Source organism: Stegastes partitus, unplaced genomic scaffold (genome assembly GCF_000690725.1).
Source record: "Stegastes partitus isolate 25-593 unplaced genomic scaffold, Stegastes_partitus-1.0.2 Scaffold13, whole genome shotgun sequence".
NCBI lineage: Eukaryota > Metazoa > Chordata > Actinopteri > Pomacentridae > Stegastes > Stegastes partitus.
The window spans coordinates 661,234-681,225 of record NW_007577744.1 but is presented as its reverse complement, the minus strand read 5'-3'; the positions used below and the strand labels follow the sequence as shown (position 1 = coordinate 681,225).

The window sequence follows — 19,992 nt, the reverse complement described above, 5'->3', positions numbered from 1 at the left end:
CAGCCTCTGTCTGTCTGTTTGTCTGTCCTTCTGTTTCTCTCTCACCTTGCTCCTGACCCTCTCTTGGTCTGGGTTGTTAAAATAGGGTGTTCATGTGGTGAGGGCTCTTATGTGGCTCTTACAGAGCTATTGTTTCTGCCAGTGACACGCACACTGACACACACACACACACACACACACACACTGACACACACACTCACACACACAGCATCAGACTAAAAACAGGAATAAGCCACCTAGAAGCAGCCCCTTCGCCTGTCTGTTATCAGTATCAGTTCACTTACTGTATTCATCTGCGTGGTGTTAGACTGGCTGAAAGGGAACAGAAGAAAAATGTTTCCTTTTATTTCTAAGAAAATATAAATTAAAATAAGGTTTCACATTGAACTGTCTGAACCTGAGATCTCTTTGGCTATAACAAAAGAGTTGTAAAAGTGAACCCACATGTGAAACCAAAGGAGATTCTTTTTTTTCTAAAATTATAAAGTTAAGTGAAAAAAAACATTGTGGCAAAAAAAAATAAAACGAAATAAAAACTTAGTTTTATTCTTTGCCAATCTAATCAAAATCTGCCCCATGTTACGATACTGAACAAAAGCATGGTTGTTATTAGTTTTCACATCCAGCTGTTTTTTATTTAGTCTTGGTAAAAATTTAGTCATATGTAAAATATGAGCCCTGGTTGGCAGCACAAGACATGCGGCACTTTTACCGTCAACTGAGTCTAGCCATAATTTCAAACCACCATAGGCAATAGAGACAACGTTCTGAAATCAAACATTTTTTCGATGACCGTATCAAAACCGTAGAGACGAAGTGAAAGACAAACAGTAATAGACATTTTCACAGTTTTAGCCTCTTGATATTTTTAGAGGAATGCATGAAGCTTAGACTGAATGATGAGCTCTACAACGGAGTCACAAAGCAAATTTCTGCTACGAGTGAAATTCAAGAACCAGAGAGCCATTAGCCTTGCACTCTGACTGCTCCGGTCGCTCCCTGCAATAACCCAAATCAACTAGCTCCACTCTGTATTTGCTAATGGGACTGTGGATGTTTCAAATGGAGAAAAACTCCAGACTCTCTCTCCCTCGCATGCGCAAGTGCACACGCACACACAGACACACACATTCTCTCTTTACTAGATAATACAGAGTGAAAAACTAGGCCTGTCCACTGTAGACCTAATTAAAAGTAAGAATTAATGGAGAATGGAGGATTCAGAGAGAGCAAGCAGAGAAAGCGCGGGAGGAGGGAGGAGAGAGATTTGTTGGTTCAAATGTGTACTTTTTCTCTATTATTCAAATGAGCAGCCTGCATCTTTTCTAAAAATGCAGAGACAAATTTAGCGTCCTGCACAAAGTAGACTTTAACTCTCTCTGAGGAGTCTCGTGGAGGATCATCGCTTAAACCAAAATTACACCCTGACTTTATCTTTGGTTAGATTTATGGTAGATTGCTGGTGGAGGAAAATGTGCCACTGAAATTGTTCAATGTCTACATGCAAAATGAAGTAAAAGTTATTTAAAGCAAAAGGCAAAAAGCAAAAAAAAAACCCAATTCTTGTTAGTTTCTTTTGACAGTGTCACCTATCAGATGTTCTGCCAGTGTTCACTCTGACAGAATAAACAGAAATTGCAAAACAACAACAGCAAAGCTTTGCAGGAGTATGAATATATGAGCAAGAATCCAAGGATAAAAGAAAAATAGAACCTAACTTATGACAATGCATATGAGAACTACAAAGGTTATAGTTCTGTTGTTTGGACTTAAGATCATCGTCTTACCTGTGACATCAGCTGCCATTAGTCCCTCAGCCCTGATGACCTTAACCTGCACCACACCGACATCTTTCAGGTTGTGGAGCGACCTCCAGAGGTTCTGAAACATCACAGGGACAGGGGTGAAAGGGCAAAGAGGATGGCAAATTAGCATCGAAGCGAAAGGCAGGTCAATAGCCTGACATTTCATTAAGAGAGGAAAGGGTAGAAAATGTCCTTTACTAGCCTTTATTTGAAAATGTAGAGCTGGCATTTATAGTCAAGTCTAACAGAGGACAAATCAGTGAATTTAATTTAACAAAATAGCTGCGCTTGCTTGTTTGAAATGCTTCCTAATGCAGTGGTTTTTTAAATAAAATGAATTGTGTGACTTTGGTGAGGAAGATGGGCCATGCAGAAATGTCTACAGCCAACAAACAAAAATACACATAAATGTTGAACAAAAAGGGAGACACAGTAGAGATTTCAGCATCACATATATTCCTAATATACAATATAAGAAAGCTAACTCAAGAAAGCCTTGTCGGTGTCACACTGTCTACTCTTACAACAGTTTTGTTTGTGCTTTTCCATTAAGTTTTCACCTCAGAATGTCACTTACACACAGATAGGTCTCTACTGTGTTTTACTGGAAACTGGCGTTTCTCATAGCGTATAATAACCATGAGAAATTACAGCACAGATGCATAATTTGCATGTGACGTGTCCGTGTTTGCTTCGTGGAGAGACGGGGAGAAAATTAGGCTGATATGATAATAGATATATCATGGTGAGCGGACACAATAGGTGAAGCATGACTGGCAGTGATATCATAGTTATGAGGCAAACACAGACACACACACACACACACACACACACACACACACTGACCTCCCTAGATACCGTGAAGCCCTGAGACTGTCTGCAATAACAGGGGATATGGTGTATGAACATGGTTTCAGTAACCGGGAGAGAGAGGAATGATTGTGTACAAACTAGTCTGTAAATCTGATGAATACAGAAAAAAATGTAGAGATCAATGACTCGGCCATGAGGCACGGGCATACACCGACACACACACACACACACACACACACACACTGACTCACGCAATCGTAAACTTGCGCTTTTACTTGTGCTTTTGTTCACACCCAAATACTCAGGTATAAACACATGCATAGAAAACTTACACTGAGGCCAAATTGAGTAGCATGTCGGCGTGTCTTAAAAGCAGAGTGGAAATGCACTTCACTTCAATTTATTTCTCTCTCTCTGGCAATAACCCCTTCCATCCCCACAGGAGTAATTATAATTTAAATTTCAGAGTCAGGGCCAGGCTACAGACTTAATTCATTATTACCAACTCTGTCAGACTCTGCCTGTTTCCAGCGATATCATTGTCCAAAAGCTCTCTAAAGGAGATGAGAGGGGAGAGTGTGTGAAAGAAAGAGAGGGGAAAAGAGTGTGCAAAAGAGAGACATACAGAGAGAGAGAGAGAGAGAGAGAGAGAGAGAGAGAGAGAGAGAGGGAGAGAGGGGACAACTCTCAATTTTAAGGCACGATTTCTGTGAAGATACAGCTGCTTGTTGTGATTATTGGGGAGTAGCCAAGAAGAGAGGCCGAAAGAAAGAAAGAGTCAGAAAGAGGGCACGAGGGAGGCAACAGAGGAAGAGACGAGGGCAAACTAATGGCTGACTAGTTGGTGTGTTAGGGTGTCACATAAAGTACATTTTGGTGTTGCACCAAATTGAGGTATCACACCAACACTAGTAGTGTCAAATACTGCAACATTGGTTTTTAGAAACAAACATAAAAAAAAGAGGCTGAACAAAGAAATGAAAATTACTTCGTTAATGTATGAATGCTGAGATTTTTTCCTCGCTTCCCCCAACCATTCCTCCACTCTTCATCCCTTCCTCCCACCATACAGGCTCCCTGAGGGGACATTTAAGGTTCAGCCTGAGTCCATGATTGGTAGATACAACACACCCATCCTCCACAAGGATTCAAATCCTCATCAGAAAGATAGACAGCAATAGATGGACCGGACAGACAGGTAGGGAGAAGGAGAGATGAAAGGAGGCCAAGACCAACCCCCATTTATGTCTCCCTACACCCCCATCAGCATGCAGGTGGAATGATGGGGATAAAAAGGAAATGAAAAGGAGGGATGAACAGAAAAGAGAAGAGAAAAATGGCAGGACAGAGTTAGCTTTCATAAGACAAACCTCCGCCCTTTCAGTGACTGACATCTTGTCACTGTGACGTCTTCTTCCCATCTCTGTCACACTCCACAGACACATAAACACACAAATGAATCAGCGGCGGCACAGGCCTATGACTCGCTGTCGTCTTTGCCGCTCGTCACCTTTCATCACCGCTGCATAACATTTCACACATAGGCACACACACACAAAGCATCTGCCCAGCAGGACTTCAGTTTGGGGGATATATGATCAAATGACTGTGAACGCTCAAGCACAAACCAAATGCTAACAACTTCCTCATCCTCCCTCCTCCAATTCCCACTCATCAACTCAGGATCTCTCTCTCTGTCAAGAGTCTCTGTCAGAGTTGCTCTTTGCTCGTCTCACACTTTAGTGCAGCCCCTCATCTCACTTCCTGTCCAACTTGTGTCCTTTTGCTTCACCTTAGAGCAGTGCACCGGAGTGGGTGGGAGAGGTACTGCAGGTGTGTGTGTGCAATACAGCACATGGGGGTGGGTGTTGAAGTGCCACCACTTCAGCGGAGGTCACCACGTCCTCCTTCGCTCATCCAGTCATCTTGTGGCCACCTCAGGCCCATTAAGAGCCATTAGTGTGTGTGCTCCTTTGCCATCATAATGCATAAATCTCTTCCTCTCCTTCTCTCTCTCTCCCTCCGTCCCCCTCTCTACTTCTGGGAAACAGTAATTAGGGATGAAGGAAAGGTTACAGTGAGCAATAGAACATCTAAGGCAGTTGTCTCTAAGTGAGTGTATTGCACCATGTTGCATAGATCCCTGCTGTAAGTTGCATTCAAAGCAGTTTGTGGTGGAAAATCTTGTGTGCTCATTCACGTGCATACATGCGGGAGAATCAAGCGTACACAGACAAACACACAGAGACCTGGCAGACGCCAACACACACAGTGTATGCACGCAGAAAGCCATCACAATGCAGAACAGCAATGCAGAATGAGGCAGACATTAATGAGCTCGGTGCGAGCAACAGATCCCAGCACTCAGGTGTCTGTTATTGGTTTTCATCAATGGCCACAGATTGAAATGGGGAAAAATAACACCTGCCAAATTCAGCACAGTGACCTCATTGTGACCACATGAGGCATGATGTGTGTATAGTTGTGTGAGACAAAGTGACATGGACATTTCCAGGACTGGAAATAATAATTATGTAAAATAAAGACAGTAATGTCTTCCTAGACATTCAAGTTTTGAAACTTAGTGTGTTTGCATGTGGGTGTGTATTTCTAAACAACATCCACGCGTGGCAATCCATGACTACATACGGCCTTAAAGTAATCTTGTGTGTGTGTTTTTATGACGAGCAGAGTGGGCCACACTGCTGAAGGGTGGGACAAGCAGAGGATTTCAATTGTCTTCTCTGCTTCATCGTCGCTTGTGAAGGCATCTGCTCTTTAAAGCTGTGATGATGACAGCACGGTACTTGTATTGCTCCACCACCCGCTACCGTTTTATTAGATGGCTGACAAAGGTAGATACTGTTTTTGCATGCATCTGTATGTGCGTGCTTGTTTGTGATTAGCTGTAGCGGATGCTTTGTGCGGGCTTGTGCTGGACTGATTTCAAGCTGATAATATCAGTCAGTAAAAATGTGCCTACACATACACCTACACATCCACACACTGGGCAGATTAGCAGGCTTTGAGCGGCACTGTTATGCATTAGTGGTGGTACTTGGTCCTACCAGTGCTCTTTGATAAGGTACATCTTTATTAAATTCTCTAACTGAAAGACTGCCAGTCTGGGGAAAAGGAATATGTTAATAGGTATAGACCATTCAAGTCTCCAAACCGACCTCACTGTGCCCCTCCATCTGCAACCCCCCCACCTTCCTCCACCCTCTATCTCTCCATCCCTTCATCTAACAGGAGGGCCACAGTGGCGACAGACAAAGAACCGAGGTTGCTGGGAAAGCGGGACAGAAATGGGGAGTGCAGCAGAGAGAAGGAGGCAGGAAAAGAGGTAGGTGAAGGAAGTAAAATGTGTCGCCTTCAGCCGAGCAGAAAAACGGGGTCTGCACGAGTTGTGAGAGAGGTGAAATAGCTTTTTCTTTTCATTTTACACGCCTTCCCTTCCCGGTGCAACCCTCACCCTTTACCTCTCGCCCCCTATTACACACATTCACTCAAACACACACACATACACTCGCTTTCCCCGCCCTCATTTTGTGACAGTCAGGAGAGGCGCAGCGTGCTTGTGTCTCAGTCCTAGAGCTCCCCCCTCTGATTTTGGGTGGTTCCTGCAGCGCGAAGCAAAGCGGTCGACCTCCTGTGGCTAGCCAATAAGGCACCGCCACGGTTATGTAGGTCGTGGCACCGATGTTCGGCCACTGGAGCTTACGCGCACATTGATGGAGGCAAGCACACACAAGCTGGGGAAGTACCATTCACTGGAATCGAACATATCCTATAATCCCACAAACACAACCTATACGAACACAGTCAACCTACACTTTCACAAGCACATGCAAATAAGTAATACTCTTAACTTATTTTCCATTAACCCTCCTGGACGATTAAATATAACAGGTGAAAAAATGTAACTTTTTCTAATAGTAAACGAGAAGATTAAGTGAACAAATATCTTGTTAGTCATTGCTGCAAGCAAATATGGCTGCAGGATTAGGAGCCAACACCACACAGAATTCTGCTGATGCACAGAGAAGTGTTCCATGTCTTGGCTGTCAGTGAATGAAATCTATTGAAATCCATGTGAGTTGTGTAAGTGTCTTTGTCGCAAGAAGTGAGGATGACAGGGTGTGAAGGGTTAACAAGGCTAAGACAAAGACATGAAACCATTGTGTTGGGTGGAGGGCCTCCTGGAGCAGATGGGGCCTAAGGTCTCTCTGCCTTTCTCCTTCTTTCTCTCCCTCTCTCTAATACTAATTTCAAATCAAGCAAGCTTCATAGCGAGTGGAGACCAAGCTACGGCATTTTACACTCAAAAGACTGAGGCTGAGCACATTCATCATAAATGCACAACACACAGAGATCACTGCAGGTTGTTGCTACAGTGCTACTACACGGTACCTGCTGCATGAATCATCACAACAGAAACAAACCAGCAATGTGACCCTGTGTACTTTCCAATAGTTAATCCAAACAAATCTGCCTTTAAGAGATTTCCCGTATTCGTCCCTGACCTCTCAACCACGGCGTTCATTCATTTCACTGTATTGTGTCTGCTAGCCACATCGTCTAACTATAAACCACAGCCGCAAATCTCAACATAGAAACTATTTTTGATGAATAAGTAAGAGTCTTCATGAAATGTGAATAAATTGTGGCTTCATAACAATGAGAAGTCTGACAATAAATGTGCGAGGGAGTTGTTGTTTGACACGTCAATCTGACTCATGACAAAAGAGAAACAATGCTTTCCTTTGTCTTTGCCACTTGGGCATGTCAACACACACACAAATATAGTCATCAATACAAAAAAGAAGCAACAGCATCAGGTAAATGGTCAATCAGCAATATACAGTGGGCGACTGGCCATTCTTACTTTAGAACTAACTCACATATCTCTGCGTGATCTGGTGTCTCTCGTGCGGGTCATCCAGCATGTTGACTGACAGGTCTGAGATGGAAACAGCGGCCGAAGCAGTGAGTGTAACCAGCAGCACCAGCACGCCTTCGCCTTCTTCCAGTGGCAGGTCCAACTTGTGCGTGTGTTCTTTACTGAGAACCGACAAGTCGATTGTACACCTGAAGTAGTGCATGAAAAAAAACGGAAGCAAAATGACACAGTGCTGTACATTTGTGGGGAGAAGCTGAGACAGAGGCTGTGTAAGATGAAGCTAAGTCATACAGACTAAACCTAACAAAATGTAGTGTAGCCATTTCTGGGGCTGACGTTTGCAGAAAAATTGTCTGTCTGGTAATAATAACCACAGAGAATCTATAAATCCAGTAGAAGGCAACTGGACTCCCTTATGGTCCTAAAGGCTTCTGACAAGAAGTGAAACGTCCAGTTGCCTTCTACAAAAGCACCTAGAATTACCTGGATGTCCTTGAATCTACACAGATACAATGTCAAAGTTCACAAAGAAAACACACAAAAACAAATCTCTAATTCTCTCTTAGAAATAAAGTGTCTTCTCTGTTTCTCTGTTATCATATCATCAAAAACACATTATACATCACACGCTGCGCTGGAGCACAGCATTAGCAACAGCCTAATAATAGTAAACACATACTGAGCATCGTGTATGGAGGATATAAGCAACTGAAGACAACTCAGCCAAAGCCGGCAAAATTAATACCTTTAAGCAGGCACTTGAGAGCATCTTCTTTGAACTTCTGCATTGATTTTCTGACATGCTCTTAATATAGCTACAGTTAATATCAAGGTAGGCCAATAGTGATTACTGGACTTGGATCAAAGAGTTCAAAGTAAAGTCTTGCTCAAGCGTCTTTATCCGGATGAAAAACTAGGCAACACACATTTTCACGAGGAAATCGTCCAGTATGTAAATCTGGACAATATTGCTATACACTGCAATAATCTATGCTGTAGAGTGGGCAAAAAAAAAGAGCAAATCCATAAATATTATATAGATGGCCAATTTGAACTAAAACAACTGCAAATGCTGACATTTTGCAAACTTTTTCCGTATAAGTAACCAAAGCCAAAGCTATATGTAATTTTGGCAAGTTACACCTGTAATCTGTCATGTCAATCATGTCAATCTGTAAAATCAGGAAAGACTGAGGTAACTACATATCCAGAAAGATTGGTGAAGATCGCTGTACCTTCCCATGAAGTCATCCTTCTTTCCAGCATCTTTGTCCCAAACTGTAATGTCCACGTAGCCTCCTTGCTCCTCATACAAGTGGAAATCAAACTGTTCTCGCCACTGCGGGTTTAGCGTTTTGGGAATTGTCTGAATAAACCACAAAAAGATAGATATCGTGTCTGAAATGTTTGTACAAGGTACGTGTTTGTGATAAACTGTAAACATAAGCTGATACGGCTAGAGAAATACGGATAGTTTACAGACTAACTGATTCAAAAGGCTCTGAATGTGACCTTAGAAGACAGTAAAAACAAACTAAAAGGTGACACTCAATTCTTGACAAGTCAAAAATGAGGAAAAGACTAAACTCAATAAGATAATGAAGTGTGTGGGTAATTATATTCACTATGGTGTTTTGTAGGAACAAGGAAAGAGGAGATCATTTTCTTAATGCAAAAATACTCCATCTATACAGACATTTAAAAGTTATTTTACTATTGAGCAATACTCAACTGTGCATAACATAGCTTGTCATTAAAATGTATGACTGAGTCTCATTAGCTCCATTGTGTGCTGGAAATTAGAAAATAAAACAAAAAAATGTCCCTTTTGTATTTTGATCTGAGGGCAACACATAAAAGCCTTATTCATATTTACATGGTGAGACCAGTTGAAAGAAGAAGACATGATTAAACAGGAGTGTGTTTACCTTGCTCTTGTACTTCTGGTGACCCATTCTGAATTTGACATAAGGGTCGCTGAGGCCGTTGGTGTCCATCGGCTGCAGGCCGCGACCTTCTATCAGACTGATGCTGACTATACCTCGCCACAGCTGGGCTTTTCTGTGCACATCTGACAGACGCATACTCTGATACTGCAGCAGGCACACACACACACATTCAACAGACACATTTACACAAATGTGTGCATTTATACATGTGCAAGCATGTACACAAACGTCCACAAAATAAACACATACAGTAGGCATTAATTAGCCCCCAAGATAGAATTATGGCTCGTGTATATTTTACACTTTGTCCACAGGAAAATAACCAATATTACATAAACTGAGACAACACAGAAAGTAGCAGGCAAAACACACAAGGTAACACTTAAACACAAAATGAGATCCTTTACTTCTGTGGTGTAAGCTCACCGGACATGCCAGGACATCACTATAAATTACTTATTCAATCATCGTAAGTCTAAAATCCTGAACAATCTCTTGGGAGTTCTGACAAGCACCACCACTTCTAGTAGTTACATTTTACCCACATTTGCATGGACAGAGCATTTACTGTAACGTCTTTCTATTTCCTGTTTCCTGAGAATCTAATGTTGAGAAAATAGCTTACAGCCTGCACAGGCATGTATATCTTATTACATCAGTCTGTATTTTTTTGTTTTTTTCCCCCCACAAATTCTAAATATAATAACAAATAAATAAATAAATACAAGAAAAGTGATTTGTAGGCTGTCTCCTCCAAAACGGGCAACCACTGAGAAGCTGTTATAGCGTACTTCTGTACATTTTTTATTCCATCTGGCTGTACTGTAAGCTGACAGCTCTGCAAATTCAGATTGATCATTCTCCATATTTTAAGTTCCTTTTTTTCCTAAACAGTTTTCTCAGCACTTACAGGCCTATTTAACCTCTCTTTGAATCATGTCAGTATCCTTCACTAAAACAAAGAGCAGGGTATTTATTTGTCAAACAAATACACATCCTTCTCCCCCCCCTTCTCTCTCTCTCTCCTTCTCTCTCTCTCCCTCTGCCTTTCTCTCTCCTCCTTCCTCGTTAGGGAGAATTTATTAGCATAGCTTTTGTTTTGCGGGTGAATTTCATTAAACTCTGAACAAACCCTGCCTCGCAAGCACAGGCCTTTGATCTGGAGACGGAGCCTCTTAATTTCCATTCTCCAGACATTAAACAATGCGAATAGCTCCCTGCAATAAAGCCAACCTCCCATACAGCAACTCCCACATCTTTCATTTCTCCTGTTCACTTGCTACTAACACACTGTATGCTAATGACGAGAGGTCACTGTAATGTCCTACTGGAGCACAATCCCTTTCCCTTGTTTCCTTGTTATTGTTGCCACATATTTCTTGTTACAGAAAACCATGGGCTATTTGGAGTGGGAACCCGTATCCCACTGCCAGAGCACAGCAGGATAGAGATCATGCACAAAGATGTTCAGAGGCTGAAAGTCTCATAAGAGATACTAACGTGCAGTTTAAGAGCTAATACTGCCTTGCACATGGTTCAACTTTTGTCAGCCCTTTTTGGAAGAAGCAAAACATTTGAAGTGCCAAAATAAGAATTTTGCCCAGTGGTAAAGTTAGAGACCTGGATTTAATATGCCTCTGGCTCCTAATTATTATCTCAAACTACTTCTTGAAAAGTTTGTGTCTTCTATAGCGGGTTCAACACTCATATATGTTTCATTAAAAAGAAGCAGTTGTGTAAAAATAACCGTGCACTGTATGCCGTCGAGCACAGAGGCAGGGAGGCACTCAGGAGCAGCGCCTTTTTTGGTGGGGTAGCACAGTAACTAGTTATCAGTGTTTGAGCTAATTCCCGAGTCACAGGCGGGGTGGCCCAGTTTGGAGGCTTCAAAAGATTGGTTCGGGGAAGCACGATACAGCAGGACGTCTGCCCACCTCCAACCAGGCACACTTCAAATGTATGTCTCTTGGTGGTATCAAACTTTTTACTGCTAGTTAAGGAAACACTCAGTGCCTCTAGGTGCAATTCAGGAGACTGCGTCAAAGTAAAACGGAGTTTTCAGATACAGTCTGTTTCCCTGCCAGTGACAAAATTTATAGAAGTGAAACATGAGTAAACAAAGCTGTAAATAAACCTAACTTTGAGCACAAAATTAGCCCTGACACTAATGTTGCTGCATTTGGCTGAAAAAGTGCTTCATGCATGTCAATAACACGAAGCAGAACCTCGCCCAGCATGCCTTCAGGTTAACCTGACAGCCAACAAGAATCACAAAAAAATGAAATGAAAAGATAGCAATCTCTTATGCATAGCAAGATGGAAACTCAAAATAATATGACAGTCAAAGATTTCTACTTGATGTAAAGGGGTCTAAGAGTGTCCTATAATCAGTAAACAAAATCAAAAATCAGTTTGGATTTTTACAGCTGATTTGCTGTACAGGACTCCTTTAAAACCCCTAAATATGTATCAGTTGCTTTATTTTCTCACACAGTAGCTGCAATACACTGAGCAGATCAAAGGTGGAAGAAATATTAAGATATTAAGCTGAGACTTTAGGTTGAGCAGAAGCACTGGATAATTTTGACAGCTGAAAAGCACAAAGTCTGATGATGCAAAAACCTCAACTGCATAGCTCTTATGTCACCAATCCAAAGGCTGAAATATAACAAGAACATCACTCATTACTTCCACCTTTGATGTGTGTGTGTATATTTTACGACTTGCCTTCACACATGTCAGTACAGTTAACATTTAGGCTCAGTTGCGCTTGCATTCCAAAAAAAGAGCTTACATCCCATCAGGTGAAGCACGTAGCAGGTAGCATATTGCAGCTTGCGGAAAATAAGCTGGTGACGATGAGAACTAAATAACTGTCAAGGGGAAAAAGAAAAAAAAAACTGCAAATACCACTGTGGAAGGAGGAAAAGGAGGGAGGAAGGGAAAGGGCCAGAGAGACTCCATCCATGTACCAGGACACCGGTGAAGAAGGATAGGTGAGGTGCAGTGCGGTCGGTAGTGGGGTTACAGTACACTTGGAAGTTTGGGAGTTACATGCTGTTTTAGTTTACCTTACTAGATCGTTTCCAGTTCCTTCTCAAAAGCATGGTCTGTAAATGAGACAAAGCGGTTACAGAGCGCCCCCCACTGTCTCCCCTTAGAGCTGAAGGACCAGAGGTTAGAGGGTATGGAGTGTATGAAGTTCAGATGTTAGCCCTGGCCTGGTGCAAGGGGGGGTTAAGGGGACAGTTATCATCATGCAAGTTAAGGAAGCAGGGAGTGTATAAGCGCTATTACTTGTCAGATAGTAATATGAAGTATTTATATTTGCAGACATGCATAGACAGACACATACACACAGATGTATGTACATTATATACAGTAGCTCTGGTTTGTGTCACACTTGATACTTTTACCTACCTATTTCCATTCCAACCCCTTCCCAAAAACAAACAAACAAACAAAAATAACAGAAACTAAAATTCACTGCTGCTTACTTATTTAGTTTACTGGGCTTTTACTTGTCTGGATCCAACAATGCAGAATCACCTTGAAAAACAGATTAGCACTGCACTGTACTGCACACAAAACACCATTCGTATTGGCAAGGCATAGGAATGAGGAATGTGGTCAAAAATGCAGTCAGTTTTGTTGTCGGTCTTGACGTGTATTTCAAACTGTGGCCTTGTTTTGTTTTTTTTGTCATAAACGTGGCTTAGCTCTGTGATTTAAATGTAAGCATCAATGAAAAAATAGAAATTTGAAGACTATTTTCAAGTACATAAAGAAATACACACAATTCCCTCATGTCATCTGCACATTCATGAATTTGAAACAGATGCTTAAACACAAAAACACTGTTGACAGTGTATGACTAACCAAATCACTGGATTATTAGAAGTTTAACATCATTTTTAAGTGTATTAAAGATTTCTATTTCACCTTCCCCTTCCATACCAGTAGATGGCAACAAAGAGAATTTGCTAGTATAACCTTGTACTCATTTTCTTCACAGTTGGAGAAATCCAAAATGATGCTTAACCTAAATAGAATTTATTTGTTCTGTCAAATGTGGACTCTCTGAACTACAGTACTAAATAAGCAGCAGAATTAAGACATCAGATCAAAAGGAATAGAATATTTCCCCCATGACTCTGCCTTGTTCTGAATCAAGCATGCAGGGGTCCAATTAACCAAACAAATAATTGAACAGAAATAAATGCAACTCTGAAACATCGAGCATGTCCGCAGAGGCACGAGCCAACATAATTAGGAAGAGGATCCGGTGCTCTTTGAACATGTAACTTTTCCACACAACATATTAATTACACTTGTGTTTATGCATATGTATTTGCTGAGTTGAAGAGTTTCCAGCAACTGAGGCTGAACGAAGCCAGCACATTCCAGTTCACACAGTGAGCTTCTGAAGTATGAAGACACAGTTTCCCGACTAATGACACTCTTGCTGAACTTTATCAATGTTATTAAACTTATTTAAACTAATTATATTGATGTATTTGGTTTAGTACCTAAAAGGACTAACTTGAGTATTTAGGATTCTTCTATATTTGGCTACAGTATGTGAGACATATTCCTTATTTTGGTGAATCATATCAATACTGATTAACATTAGGGAAAGCAAGATACAGAAGAATGATTCCACAGAATAAGGAGGATATGTAGTGTACATGGTAAAGATAGAGATGAATGAATAATCTGACAGAAAGCTCATATTGATTTCTTACAGCATCCTTCACGTCTCCCTCCTTCGGTGATAGAGTTACAGCTAGTTCCAGGCTGCCCAGGTTATGTTCAGGGTACTGTGGGTCTTTCAGGTCCAGCGTCACATCCAGTGTCCTACAGGGAGGCACAGTAAAAAGGTGAACTGTGATTACATGAGTGCTGCACATTCATATCCATGCACTACAAAGGTTCCAAACACGAATGCTGAATTTTGAGAGAGAAAAAAAATGCATTCAGGGATGTCATTTTGACATGTCACACTGGGAAAGGCACAAATCTAAGTAATAAAATGATTGACAACTGCATTTCATTTAGCTTTTTTACTTTTCAGGGCCTTGGTAAATCATTTCTTCATGGCAGACAATTGCATTTGTCAGAGAAAAGACAAAAAAACACAGATCAAACAAATTCTATCAATAGTGGCTCAGCTCCATCAAGTGTCCCGTAAAGCAATGGCAGTGATCCAGCATGCAAAATAAAAAGGCCATGGAGTTGGCTCACCTAAATGGCATGCACTTGCTTTTAATATTATCAATTACACACCTGTGCTAGCACCTCCTTCTATGGCAGGTCAAAATGCCCCCTGTGAAAATGGTCTATTATGTATGCTGGCCAACTGTCACACCCATTGTGTGCCACTGAAAAGGTCTGTGGCAAGCTTAGCTTTATCCACCCTCAACCCAACCAGAGGTGAAACAAGCCAGGAAGAATTAAATCATTCTTTTCAACTGAGATATTTGCACTAAATAACATGACACACAAACACACTATTGCATATCACAGTATATGAATGAATACGTTTGGTAATTAAACTCTATACATCTCTATGCAATTTAATGATTGAAGTCAAGAAGAGAATTGCCAAGGATCACCACTAGAGGGAGGCCAAAGCCCATCATTGATCCAAGTGACTGCATCGCAAGCAATCAAGTAAAGCTCGTTGGAGAGAGTTGTACGTCTCATTATTTGTTGAATATTGACACATCAGTTTTCCTGAACATGCTCATTACTGATGGAGTGCAGCTACCAATTTAGCACTTCAAATACATTCAGCAGAGTCACAGAGTGGTTTAGCTAATAGTAGAGTAAGACACTGAAGGTGCGTAGGGTGTTAGTGGAAAGAAAAGAAGGAAGTATAAATAGGGAAAATAGGGAGTTAAAACAGACAGAGACCTCTGATGTTCCAGTGATTCCAGATGGAGGTACGCTGAGCCCATGAAATCATCCTGAAATCCAAAGTCATAGTCAAAGACCTACAAAGAGAAAATAAACAGCAGCTGTCAGCACAAGACCGTCAACACCACTTTGCATGGGTTGTTTGACATTATTTTCACATTGACTTGTCATAACCTTCATCAAACAGAAGCTTGCACAGAGAGTTTATATCCTCTGAGACTGTATGAAATTAAACAGCATATTACATTGGAATAGGATGACATTTGAAATGTAGAACTTGACTGTCGACTGTACCTTGACATACAGAGGGTCCCTCAGGGTTTCCACGAGAAGGCTTACTCTTTCGTCCCATACTGGGTTGAGGTTCTTGTGGATGGTTTTGCTCCTGAACACCTCCTTCCCTGCAATCTTAAACTTCACATATGGGTCACTGGTTCCTAAGTAGAAAGAAATCAAACAAAGAGAAACACTGTGAGCTTATATTAGGAAGAGTATTTACAAAATTAAGGTACACGGTAAAAGCATTTAGGTTGCATTAAAAGTCTAAGCAGTTCACCTTCTCCAGCTTCTATCAGTGGTCAAAGTGGAAGTACCTATTAGCAGGAGTGCAATAAAGTAGTTACCACATAGTTGCCCATGGATAATTGAATAATCAAAGTGCATATGTTGCACAATGTCTTTCTATTGCTGCTGTCGTACAGTGACAAGAAAATATATGTTTTTTGTCTCTCTCTCTCTTTAAAATCATTCTTAAACATAGACATAAAGACAGGCTACTCTGAAGCCCTAAGGACAGAATCAGGCATGTCATGTGACTCAGGTTCTGTTGTAGTCATATGATCAATGCCACTATTTAAAGTTGTTCATTGCAGTGTCTCTATGTCGCCACTAGGTGGTGGCATTGACTTACACTTGTATCACATTTAAGCACACGCAAACAGTTAATTTTTTTTATCTATAAATATCAACACACAAATACACACTTTGTACTTTGTACTGTGCAAGATATACAAACAGGCTAGAATCTATCATTTATTTTCACAACGTGTTCACCATTTATCATGATGACTAAGGAAAATAAAAAGATACATAGTTCTAAATCTACATTTTATTGCCTTGCTTAATGGGACTGATCCTTCTGTCGACTGCGTTTCTGCCAACCCAAACTTATAGCAAGACAGCGTGCCAAGACAAGACTTTGAAATGTAAAACTTCAGCATATATAATTCAAACTTTGATTATATAATGGACATTAAAATTACATAAAGACTAGCATTTTTCTCTGATAAAAACAACTTTCTTTGAATGCACAGACCCACATAAATACGCAGTTCATACACAAACACTATAAATATTACTTACTGTATATCACATTATATAACAATGGGGGGGGGGGGGTAACATGCTCTACAGATTGTAAAACCCAATTAGGAAAATTTGTGATTTGTGATATTGGACGAGGAGTTTGCATGTTCTCCTTCAGCCTGCGTGGGTTTTCCCTGAGTGCTCCGGCTTCCTCCCACAGTCCAAAGACATGCATATTAGGTTAACTCATGATTCTACACTAGCCATATTGTGAGCGTGCATTGCTGTCAGTCTCTTTGTGTTCTGGCCTGTGATGGACTGGTGACCTGTCCACAGTATACACTGTCTTTAGCGTTATGTCATCTGGAATAGGCTCCAGGCCCCTGTGACCCTCCACAGGGTAAAGTAAGTACAGAAAATGCTTACATGGATAGATATCTGGCCATATAAATGAAATCTAATTGACTTGACTAGCAGTGAAGATGATGAGCAATAGCTTCTACTGAAACGGTATCCTGGTGTGACTGTTTGTTTGTACTGAAGCGTGTCTCGAATACGTGTTGTGTTATCATCCACTGTGACCAAAGTGATTATCAAGGAAGCAGCAAGGGACGGAAAAAATCTTATTATCAAGCAATTCTCATTCATGCACACACTTTGCATAAGTGGTGCCTGTGATCGATCCTGTCCACCAGTATCTAAAGGAATACTGCACGAAGAGTTCACTCTATGGTACAAGATGCTTATTAGTGGTGAAGATTATAAGCAGCCATATGCCAGTGTGGATGCAGTGTTTGCACGCTTCTCATCTGTTCAAGACAGAGTCTAACAGCAAATGTCTAACTCCCACATAATGACTTCCCTGATGCTTATTAGAGGCAGTAAAGAAGAGTAATGACAAGACCGAAAGAAATGTGAGCAAACAGATATGGTTTGATAATGAAAAGCAAGTAATTATATGGACTGTAATATAAAATTATATTCTGTATAGTATTTAAATGTGGAGGGCGCTCAATAATCATTTGTCAGTGGTTCTCTTCACCACATTAAAAACAAAAGCATAAAATCTGATTTGTCTGAGTAAAAACTGCTGATGTGACTTTTAGCTGCCAGAAAGCTCTGAAGTAGCAACAGCAAAATATGCACTAACACTGGTCTGCTGGGTAAAGATGTCCAATTCTTCACATTTAAAACAACTTCAGATACCCTCATGCTCCCCAGTAGAGCTACTAGACACACACAGACACTTTTACACACTGCTGCCCTCGACATATCACTGTAGGGAAGCTGCAGCAGGGGAACACAAATGACAGACTAAGGAGGCGAAGAAAATGGATATAGCCACAAATTTCTGGGATGGATACTATGTAGTAAAACAAACAATGGAGAATTGCGAAGAATCATTTGATCTATTTGCTTGTTAAAAAAATAGGACAAAAAAAACAACTGTGTTATGGACATGAGCTGATACCGTACAAGCTATCAAAAAAAATACAAGACTAAAGAAAAATGGTCCCAAACCACACCTTGAGGCAAAGACCACTAATCTCTAAAAGTGCAGCAGGTCTCTTTCTCTATGTCGTTCTCTTTCTGTGTCCCAGCAGGTCAATATTCTTCTGACACACATCACTGACTCAGAGTCTCCGCATCCCACAGTGCCAGCTTTATAGGGCCATAAACACACACAGGCAGAAAAGTATGAAATGGAAAAGGCTGGTGCTGTAGGTGGGTGACGGCTGAATATGAGCGAGTGTGGGTACAGCACAGAGGAGTGATTGGAGATGCGCTGTCTTGAAAATCTACTACTATGTATGACATTTACATCAAATTTTTCAAAAGACTTCACACCCCTGGAGAAAGTCCATGAAGAAATAAGTGATTAATTTTTCCAAATGAGGCCTGCTGGGCAGACAGGTCAATAAGCTATAGGTATTGTAAGATCAATAAGCCCTTGAAGAATGAATAGTGATTGACGTGAATGCCTAAAAAACAGATGGGGTTCAAGACAGCAGGTTTAATGGACTGGCACACCATGGACATTTGTCCACCTTGGAGGCAGAAGGCTATGAAATGGAAGTGCTTGGTAATGGGAGACTCGGTATGAGGAGGAAATGTGTCACCACACAATGATAAACTGGCAAAGGTAAAAGCTGTAGGTACCGAAGTGGAGCCATGGGATCATGATTTTCTGCTTTTCTGCTGTTGAGTGGCATTAGTGCAGAGCCCAGGAGTGGCCAAAGAGAGAGGGAAAAAATATATATATATATCATGGCCACAATTTATTTCAGAGGGCTTGAAATGCTATTGCATGCATACAAGATACGATTCATCCCCATGATTTAAATAATTTATTTCCTTGTTTTGATTCATTTGTGTGCTCAAGGTGGGTGTATAACAGAAGAGTCAACATAACAGATGAGCCTTTTTCCACAAAGCATGACGTGCACTGCACCTGCTACCTGAGTAAAGGTGCAAAGATTATCAAAGATTCTAACTTCCCAGAATCGTAAAAACAACAACAACAACAACAACACATTGTTTAAGCACAGACAATGTCTCCTTCCAATGCGCTACAACCTTATTTTCAACAAAACGTCCAGCCTGGACATATAACACTGATCTCTATTTGCTGTGGGACAAATAAACCAAAAAGAGAGCTCCAACAAAAACATTTATCAAGTTCACTTCAACAATATGTTAAGCCTTTTTTCCTCAAAGTGTTGTAGTAGAACCAACAGGAGACCACTGATGTTAGAACTGATGTAGTATCTCATTAGTATGACTCCAATGCCCTTTCACCCAAAGTTGGCCACATTCTTGTTTGGCTGGAGAGGCGTTACTGGAATGATTGCTTTTTGTGCAAACTTGGAGTTTGTTTTGCAACCTGTGTCTGAGAGTTTGTCATTAGGCGGCTAACATTACCTAATGTTGCCCACCACTGACGGAGCAGAGAAGTGGGTTATGTATGAAACCTGACTGAATCTGTGTTTTTGAGACTGTCATTGGTACTCCACAGCTTCAAAATGGAAATGTGCAGCTATGAAACGGACTGCGTACTTTTCTCATAATGCATCTCACAGCATATAAAAAGCACCACAGGAACAAGTTAACAAGATAAAAAACTGGATATTCACCAGAGGGTGTCTTTAACACCAGGTGCTAAGTAAAGTGTCATATACCAGGTTAGTCTAAGAGCACAGGCTACCATAGCAACAGACACTGTAAACTCTTTATTTTGAACAAGGGCTTTTCTGTCAGCCGGGTTGTTGTAACTGAAAATCCATGATTTTGCTGAACT

General features: G+C 41.0%; 1 protein-coding gene across 1 annotated transcript in view; it reads right to left on the bottom strand.

Annotated features, from left to right (window-relative positions):
- The window catches only part of mctp1a (multiple C2 domains, transmembrane 1a), a 145,020-nt gene that overhangs the window by 51,510 nt on the left and 73,518 nt on the right, over positions 1 to 19,992 (bottom strand). Inside the window, exons 3-10 of the mRNA XM_008288604.1 lie at positions 15,684 to 15,826; positions 15,387 to 15,466; positions 14,216 to 14,327; positions 12,542 to 12,580; positions 9,450 to 9,614; positions 8,757 to 8,887; positions 7,523 to 7,709; positions 1,788 to 1,881 (exon numbers count right to left, since the gene is read on the bottom strand). Of these exons, the coding sequence (XP_008286826.1) occupies positions 1,788 to 1,881; positions 7,523 to 7,709; positions 8,757 to 8,887; positions 9,450 to 9,614; positions 12,542 to 12,580; positions 14,216 to 14,327; positions 15,387 to 15,466; positions 15,684 to 15,826 (951 nt within the window). The remainder of the gene's footprint in view (positions 1 to 1,787; positions 1,882 to 7,522; positions 7,710 to 8,756; positions 8,888 to 9,449; positions 9,615 to 12,541; positions 12,581 to 14,215; positions 14,328 to 15,386; positions 15,467 to 15,683; positions 15,827 to 19,992) is intronic.